Source organism: Numenius arquata, chromosome 15 (assembly GCF_964106895.1).
Source record: "Numenius arquata chromosome 15, bNumArq3.hap1.1, whole genome shotgun sequence".
NCBI classification, from domain to species: Eukaryota; Metazoa; Chordata; class Aves; order Charadriiformes; family Scolopacidae; genus Numenius; species Numenius arquata.
Window position 1 is genome coordinate 8,944,291 of NC_133590.1, and position 9,478 is coordinate 8,953,768.

General features: G+C 39.1%; 1 protein-coding gene across 1 annotated transcript in view; it reads left to right on the forward strand.

Annotated features, from left to right (window-relative positions):
• The window catches only part of TRUB1 (TruB pseudouridine synthase family member 1), a 28,168-nt gene extending 22,108 nt beyond the window's left edge, over positions 1-6,060 (forward strand). The window contains exons 5-8 of the mRNA XM_074159020.1: positions 1,480-1,552; positions 2,835-2,974; positions 4,083-4,139; positions 5,520-6,060. Coding sequence (XP_074015121.1) covers positions 1,480-1,552; positions 2,835-2,974; positions 4,083-4,139; positions 5,520-5,734 — 485 coding nt within the window. The 3' untranslated portion in view covers positions 5,735-6,060. The remainder of the gene's footprint in view (positions 1-1,479; positions 1,553-2,834; positions 2,975-4,082; positions 4,140-5,519) is intronic.
• Positions 6,061-9,478: the final 3,418 nt, after the last annotated feature.

The window sequence follows — 9,478 nt, forward strand, 5'->3', positions numbered from 1 at the left end:
CTAGCCACAAAAGCAGCTTACAGGGTAAAAACTGAAAGAGAACCCCAAGTGACACTTACACTTAAATCTTAAATATTAAATTCTAGCCTGAAGCAACCTGGGATTCACAAGAAGGCTGCCAGGATCACTGACATAGAGCTGGGTCATGCTAACTTTCTGCCATGCAGTTTTGTTATGGTATGTTGCTAAACTAGAGTAATGCAAACAGAAGGTTAAACTAACCCTGTAAGAAGCTCTTCAGAAGAAGATCCAATCTTACTGTACAATCGATTTTGTTGTTCCTGCCCCGTATTTTGATGTACGTTGGTCTCTCAGCATCCCTGACTGACACTTGTGCCTTGCAACCTTGCTGTTAATTGACACTTCTTGAGACAGCTGCTGGGGCCTGGGGACAGCATCTGCTCTTGAGGCTGCAAAGGGTTCTTTGCAGAAGTGAGGTACCACATTGCTGTCTTCCAAAGCTGCTGTGGAAAGAAACCTCTTCTTTTTTTTACTTAAAGCATGAAATACATCTGTTTTGCAAGGTTTGCAAGTAATGCTCTGTTCCAAAACATAATGAAAGCTCAATAATAAATTTGGTTGATTTATGTTCCAGGATGCTGTTGACTTAGCAGGGTAGCACTAATTGAATATAACTTATGAGAAACAGGACTAGTCAAGTCCTAGACAGTAGAAATGCACTGAAGTGCATTGTGATTACTGATCTCACGTTTGTACTCATTAAACAGATTAGAGATGAATGTCATCTGTATTGAATGGTATTTCAAAGGACCAATGCAATCAGCTACTTAGGTTATAGCCTTCTAATAAAAGCAGGACAGATGTGTATGTGTACTCTTAAAAGAGAGTAGATTGCCTAAAGCAGCTATCTTTCTTTTACAGGATTTCTTCACTAAAATTGCCTTACTTAATATATAACAATACCCTGGTGTGCATTTGCAGGTTAGTTGTTTGATACGGAAACGTGATGTGTTGTTCCAGATGCAGTCTTTTTCTTCACTAGAAAAAAAAAAAGCCGCAATGTTTTAGTTCTATAATAATCAGTCGTGTTTTTCCCCTCACTTAGATATTCTTAAAGAGAAGTTGCCAAGGTCAGATGAGTATTTTATTCTTTTTGATACTTTAACAAAAATGAGAATAGGACAAATTTTGTAGTTTTTGCATAGTTCCCAAGAAAAAATGAATTTGCAGTCCCAAGAGAGAGAAATTGCAAAAGAAAACTGTGTATCTTGGGAATTTTGCCCTTCTGAAAGCGTCCAGACTGTCTTAATCACCTTGGACAGTTTGTTCCACTGTTTTTGTGATAATTCACACTCCTACCTACATTCTGGTTTTTATCTCTTTTCTTTGGTGTTTTTCACCCAATCTAAATTCAGACGAGAGGGGCCTCTTCTTTGTATCTGTTTGCAGAACGTGATTGATGCCATTAGTGCCATGTGAATAATCAATGCTAACGTACTTACTCTTTTCTTTCTACAGACCAGATAACAAAAGGAGATATTGAAAATGTGCTGCAGAAGTTCACAGGAGACATAATGCAGGTTCCTCCACTGTAAGTTCTACAGTATCGAGACACTCAGGGCAGTTGGGTTCTGCTGTCAGGACGAGCCAACAGAAGTCAGTTCTCTCAGAAATAAAAATACATGTTTTGGCAAGAGGATAGAGGAAAGGCCGACTTAGGAGTTTAACATTTGCAACTGTAGATCATGCCCATTTCAACATCAAGCACAAATAGTAACCTGGAGTCTGATTTTTTTAATGGTAAACGTAAAGTAGCAAAGCAGTCTTAACAGCTTTGCAGGGCTTGGTGACATCTATCCTGTCTTCCAATTAGAAAGCAAAGCTCCGAGTCTTTAATTTTAGTTGTGGGGTAAAGGGAGGCTTACTGACATCTGTGCGGAAGTGTCTTAAATGACTTTGAATTAGTTTTCTGAAAACTTAAAGAGTATGAATGAGTGATTAGTGACTGGGCTTCTGTTGCGTAGCAAATTTCTTCTAGTCAGGTGAGCCATAGTAGCTGGCAATGTGCAAGCACTTAGCTTGCGACAGATGGCTTTTATGGTGATTTAAGCTAACGTGCTTTCCTTTGCATTTGCAATGGGCCAGTTACCGTGGTTCCAATGTGAGCCCTGTAAGGTCAGTAATTCAGTGGATGTTCTGCTTCATGTGACCTGTTTCAAATCACCCTCCGATAATTTGAGCAAGATCTTCTTTGCTTTTTCTATGGTCATCGTTTTGTCAAGACCAAAGTTGGAGCTTTGCATAAAGTTTCATGTAATCAATGAAATTAATTTATTTTTTTTTGTTCTATAGTGGTCCCCTAAACACCCTAGAACAAGGCTACGTAACTTGGCAGCTGCTGTTCAGGGAAGACCCTGGTGTGAGACGAGTAAAGGTGCAAGGCAGAACTACAGTAGTTGCCTGAGCAGCTCCCAGTGCTCAGCTCGACATAATGCTGAAACAGAGTATGCCCTGCAGACTTCTGAGAGACAGTATGTTAGAGGCAGCTACAAGTGTTGTACCCCTTATAGGAACCCTTTGTTTTCATAAACTGCAAATTGAGCAATGAAACACTTTTAAATCTGTATGGCAAGAGATAAATACAAGACCGTCTCTTGTTTTCCAGTTTACACAGCTACTGGCGAATGAGATGATTCTCTCTAAGAGATTTCAGAAGCACTTACTAGGTTTTTTGGGTTTTTTTATGAGCACTTGGAGAGGATTAGAAGGGTAAAATGTATGCTACTGCAGTACAATATTAACAGGATCTGGAGGATGGGAAGCTTGTTCTATTACAACCGTATGACACACATTTCCATGCTCTATCTGATCAGCTATTCTGCTTTGAAAAAGGATGGAGAAAGGCTATCAACTCTGATGAAGAGAGGAGAAGCAGTCGAAGCAAAGCCTGCTCGTCCAGTAAGAGTGTACAGCCTCTCTCTCCAGCAGTTTCAGCCACCACTCTTCACACTGGGTAAAGGCCAAAGAATTATTACATAGAGTGATGCTCCCAGCTTGTTAGTGCTTATTTACACTCAGAATGGGAATAAGAGAGTGAAATGGGTTTCATTTCCCTCAGCTACTTATTTTGGTGTGAGCCCATGTGCAGAGACTTTCACTTTGCAGTAAAAGCACCGTATTTTGGTTTTAAGTTAAGCTGATTATATGTAATCTTTCTGTGAGGGAAAATTCTGAGAGACTGGTCAGGGGATTATTTGCATCTGTCCATGATTTCGCAACCTCCAGCTCACTCCTCCTTTCTCAGGTCTGCTTACTTCGCTTTGCCCGGTCTTTTCCCCAGATGTGCAGACCTGCTGGCATCGTTCCCAGGGCACATCAAGGACCAGTATCTGTTACTGCCAGGCCTCTTTCTTGGTTGAGGAGGCAGGATCTTATCCTTCCTTCTGTCATACATGAAGAAACCCGGGTAGTACATTAAGGAGCACATTAATAAATAAACCAAAAAGACCGTTGTAAATGTTTGATGCTACTGTGAGGTCAAGATACTGTCTTGCATTGATCAGCTCCCTAGTTGACCCATAGTCCTCTGATGGGCCAGATGTTACATGACGTGCAGGTATAAGTGACAGAACTCAGCGCTGTGTTACTTCAGCCCTCGCTTTATGGTTGGGTGACCAGCAGCCGATCACTGGGGGAAGGAAAGGGCTGAGAGAGCAGGGAAAGTCAAAGATAAATTTTAAAATTTTATTGGACTGCCCATGTGCAGAATCTTAAAAGCCAGTTTAGACTCTACTTGAAATAACATTTCATCATTAGAAATATGAAACCTTCTGAAACCTTTAAAATGGCAGGACTGCAGCATTTGTTAACATACCACAGCAAGTACTTAATTTCTAGTGAGTTAGTTCAGTTGCCATTGTATTTGCTTCCCCTCCTGTCTAGCTTAGCAATCTCACCCGCACATATGTTACAGGATGAATAATTGATGTTGCATCCTATAAATATTTTATCACTAGGTTGTTTGCTTAGCGCATTTTTACATTTATGTGGGGGCATGGTTTCTATGTAAAGTGGATTTCACATTGCACTGGCAATTTACCATGTCACTATTAACATTCCAGATGTTGAATGTGGTGGTGGCTTTTATGTCAGGAGCCTGGTCAGTGACATTGGCAAAGGTAGGCATGAAAAAACCCGTGACAGGTTAAGGAATGAATGTGTCTGTTTATGGAAAAATTTTGTCATTTTGTGTATCTCCAGTAACTAGACCTATGTGTTATTTTGCAGAATTGTAATGCTATCACTTATTTTTATATACTGAGGTATTTTCATTGGGAGCATGGGGGAATGAAAGCTAAATAATTGCCAGCGGACCTTGGGGGCTGGGGGATAAAAATGGAGCAAGTAATAGCACTGAGCAAGATAATAAAAGGCAAGGTGGGGATTTTTTTTTTTTCCTCCTCCATATGTTAAAGCTAACTCAGATTAAGGATGAGAAGAAGAAGAAAGATACTGTCTTTTTAAACATTATTCATCACATTTTGAAAACAGATTGCACAGAACATTACCATGCACATAATAAACCCTCTCTGCTGGAAAGACTTCCACATTTGTGATGATTTTTCCAGTGTTTTCTTTCTCCTTTACCTGAACTGTGAATGGATTTGTTTTCCCACAGGGTTATTTGTCTTGTGCTCTATATCTATCAAACTGCATGATGGAGAACAGATAATCCATTTCAAATTTTTTTTTTTTAAATGATACATTCGCGGATCAAGAAAGCAAGTGATGTGGGATAACCCTATGAATTTAAATGTTGTTATTTGTGCTTAGGCAAGTCAAAGATTCTCTTTGTGTTACTGCCTTCTGAGCATACTGGCTTATGTTTAGTCCTTTAATGACAAACCAAGATGAAGTCTGTCCTCAGTTGGTTTCTTTTCAAAAATATAAGATGTAGTAAAAATCTTCCTGCATCAGAAAGGATGGGAGAGAATATTTTAGTATATGTGTGCGCTTACAAGTCAGCTCTGGTTGCTGTTATGTTCTGTAGCCTCTCATTATGTAACTCTGTCCTACTGGTATTTATTTAACATAGGAGAGCATTTGTTTATATTTTTTATTTTTCCTTATCTTAGTTTATATTATCTTAGCACAGGATAAAAATGTCCAAAACCCTTCTTAAAGGCAAGAAGTGTTAAGGCCTCAAAGTCTGTGGAAAAATAGTGCATGGTCTTCTCAGTCACTTGTGAATACAGAATGTTCTGCTGACATCTTATGTCATTATTTCCTCTCTTTTCATTCTGATTTAAATCTGGAAAACCTTTTCACAACTTTCTATCAGATTTTGAACTGTTTACTGCACTGGAGATCTATTGAAATCAAAGGCATTCCTTGGCTCAAATTTAAGAAGATATAAATGAGTGATAAATCTTAATGAGCTTCCTTCTCAAAGCAGAATAATGTAGAAGGTTACATGTTAAAATACATTTTAAGTGAGTTGCAAATAGTTAAACTTGACCATGCACTTTTTCTAAGTTCTTTTTTCTCCTTTCCTGTAGAACTCTCTACCTGTGCCACTATGCAAGAGCTGACCCGAACCAAACAAGGGCCATTTACGCTGGAGGAGCACGCCCTTTATGAAGACAAATGGACAATTGATGAAATTGCACGATCCTTAGAGCATTGCACGTCTCTTCTCCCGGATGAGCCATCTCATAAAAAATTGAAGACAGAGCATCCTGGTGAAACTGCTGTGAGCTGTGAAGATAAGTGATAAGTTGAGTCAAGGAAAAAGACTGAATGATTGAGACGTTTTAAGATTGGATTGGGATTGTCTTGCCTCCTGTGTAAATTTACAAGCCTGTACTGGGAGGATGACAAACTGCAGTGCAAGAAAAATGGTTCTTTTGTTTTCTGGGGTTAGAACATGCACTGAAAATATCCAGCGCTTGCTGTTTCCTGATCTGTTTATTTTCCTTCTTTTACACTGTAAATGGGCCTGATGTCAAATCTTCATAAACTTTTAAAGAACTCGTAGCGTGCAATATAGCTGTTGTTGCAAATTCCTCAATAAAAAAATTATAAACCTTAAGTTTTGATAAATGTGCTCCAAAAAACAAATCTTTTTTTTTTCTTTATAGCTGGTAATCAAACCCTGAAATACCATGGTGACAAGACGGTCATAGCTTGAAGGATACAAGAATGTGGTGTGGCAGTTTGCTTACTTGAAATCCATTTCAGGCTTTGTCCATTTTGCTGTAGTTTTCCCTATGAAGATTGTTTTTTCAGTCAAATGTCAGTCAGAATGCATTAAATGGAGATGCTAATACTTTATGTTAAGTCTGAAATATCAGTGTAAGTGAATAGTTTTAAGTATAAACAATCCGCTAAGAGAATTATTTGATGACAAATGCTCTGAAGAGTGCAGTCATCATTGCAGGTGTATATATCTTATTCTGGTACAATGTCCCAGTTGGAGACCACCCATAATTTAAAGTATAGTTACCTGTTATGCCCTTCGTGGAATTTACTTTCGTCATTTGTGTGTTGCTTGAGCTGTCTCCCATGGGTTGGGTAGGAGGCTGATGTGCTTCTGGGCTTTGACTCCAAAAAGGACTTCCCTATGTCCCTGTACAAGTTAATAGTGGCTCTATTTATCTGTGATAATGAGGAACATGAGTAGTTTAAACATGTGAGTGATATCTGAGAGAAAGCCCTGCTTTTGAAATAGTCACTGAAATGTCACCAGAGAGGAATGGACTGGCTGCTGTCACAGGTCTGTGCTGCTGCTGGCCAAGTGGCCTGCTGTGGCACACGTTTGGGTTTTGGTTCTGGAGTACAGGGGCTTGACTCTCTTACTCTGAGTCACTGAACGCTCTAAAGCCAAGAGTTTGTGCTTGTATTAGGGTGTAACATTTACAGAGAGACATGAAAATTTGATTTAATACCCTGTGTTAATGGACTTGCTACTTTCCATGGTAAGTTATCTTGGTAGCTAATTACCTCTGTTGCTTAAAACAAGTTGTGTTCTATTCCCAACCTGACTTGAATCTCCAAATGCTGCATTTGATGTCTTTGCACCTTACAGAAAGGAATTTCTCTGTGTGCTGAGTGAAATGAGCAAGTTCCAACCTTACTTTCAACCTAAGAAATTAAATAAGTACCCTGAAGTTTCTCATTGCAGGATACCTTTCCAGAAATCTATAGGGTTTTTTGTTTTCTATAAAATAAGAAACTGAAGTCTATGCAAAATGAATGAAGCTTTTGTTTAGAGAGAGGGTAGAGTTCATGTTTTATTGTTCAGTAAACAGACAGTTTTCTTTTGTATATTCTTGTAAAGAACTTAAGGGAAATATTGAAAACCTCACAAGCCAATTGAAATCTTAGAGCACTGTGGCAGCAGTATATTTAATGTACAATATGGATGAAGTCACCATTGTTAAAAATTTTGATTTCAGAGATGGGAGAAAAGAGTTGTGTTCAGTAAAAGAACAGTGGGAGATTTTAGTTGTTTCGTTTCAGGTTGGGTTTTTTGGTACTTTGGATAGGAACAGAGAAGAAAGAGATTATTTCCTAAAGAAATCAAATAAAGCAGAAAATGTCATTTTCCAGTATGTTTATCTTGAATGATCAAAGACTGATTGAAACGCAGCTTCTTTTATTGTCTAAATCTCTATTTTTCCAAGAACCTAATTTATGTTGTCCCAGTGGTCTTCTAGATTAAGTTCTCATTTTATTTATCTTTCTGACTTTTTAAAAATAACCCTGTAGATACAATTCTGTTAGTCCGCTTGCTTCATCTACAGGGATTTGTTCCTTAAAAAATTAGTGCAGTTGAGAAATCTTTCTATTAATAGGGTACATTTGTATACAGTGTTGTAAGGGTCTAGCACATTTTTTATCTCATCTGTTTGTTTAATGCTCACCATGGCTCTCTTGCTATTCCATGTAGGACCCCCTGATATTTTTAATTTCAGATGGAGTTAGCTTGCAACTGGTCTGTTGTAATTATTGCTAACAGATCTGTGATCCTGAGAAGACAAGATCTGTTCCATAGTGTAGTCACTCAAGAGCAATGAAAACCAAAAGAAAGCCTCCTATTGACATCAGCGAGTTCTGGCTTAGACTGCAAGTCCTAATGCACATGGAAAGCAGAGGGAGAAAAGGAATGCAGTTGCACACGTTCAGAAATCTGCATAAGGTGTGTAAACAGTGTTTCTAAAGACTGGAGGTATTTTTCAATTTACAAATGCACCTTCCCACAATGTTTTATTCCTCTGCAGCAAGTAGTCAGACTTTCACCAGCTCTAGCTAGACTTCTTTTTTTCCTGCGATTCCTCTCATCTTCCCCAACGCTAGCGCAAGGTTCTGTCACCTTCAGAAATAAAGGCAGAACCTCTTTATCTCAAATTAATGACGAACTTCTCCCCATGCAACTCGTATTGAGCTACAGAAGCTATTTCACTTACAATTTGGGTAGCAATTACATCTGTCTGTAGTTGTAGATGGCCGGATAGCACACAAAACTGTGGCAGACAGCAGATACCTGTTCTTAGAAGACACAGAGCAAAGAGTGCATAAAGTCATGAACAAATTACACAATAACAGCTTGTTTTATGACCACTGATGAGTGTCAGCCCCGTTCCAGCCCTAAAAAGCTGAGCTAGTTTTTCAAACATTCTGACTCCTCTGGCTACTTCCCAGTGTCTTTTCTGGATGCTCGGCCTCACTTGTGTGCTCTTTCCTAGGTACCCGTGGGATTTAATGGGTCTCTGCCCCTTGAGCCATTTGTCCCAGTGAGTAACCAGGAAGCCACTGAAAAATCTAGGAATGGTTGTTTTAGGTATGTTTTAATACGTGTTTAACCCAGTGTCGAGAAACTATCCAGATGTGGAAGTAAGTGGTGTGTTCCCATGGGAACCTAGGGAAATACTCATTTTAACTTCTTTATTCCTATTAACATGCATGTCCCTGAGATACCAGACTTCAGAATTGTCCTCAGAAAAACATGGTTTTTTTCCAGAACAAAATACGCTGGGATCCTGGGTCTTGATTACTGAGAGTCGTGATATCTCAACATTAAGGGCTATTTAGAGTTGAGAGGAAAAGTGTCTATGCAATATTTCTGAGATTAGTAGAAGAGTTAGTACTGAGTGCCAGCTGAGGCAAACGGTGGTTAGTAGGAATTTTATGCTACTCTGGCCAGAAAATATGCATGTCCCTGTGAATTACCATTTAAAATATACCCGTGACACAGACTGAAAGATTTGTCTCATTTTAATGAGCATTGTTCATGGTAGAAAAGCGTGTCCTGCTTTTTCGAGCCGAATATTGTCTGTCTCGAATTTGGACTTGTGATCTTTAGTCCCTGGTAGTACGGAGCCATAGTCTGGCCCCAAATCTGCCCCCAGCGCTGGTGCTGCTTCAGTGGGATTGACAAGGGTTTCCTAATTTGTCTCCTTCTAATGTCTCTGCCTGGCTGTCTCTCTTTCTTCCTTATTTAAATGGTGGTTTTTCT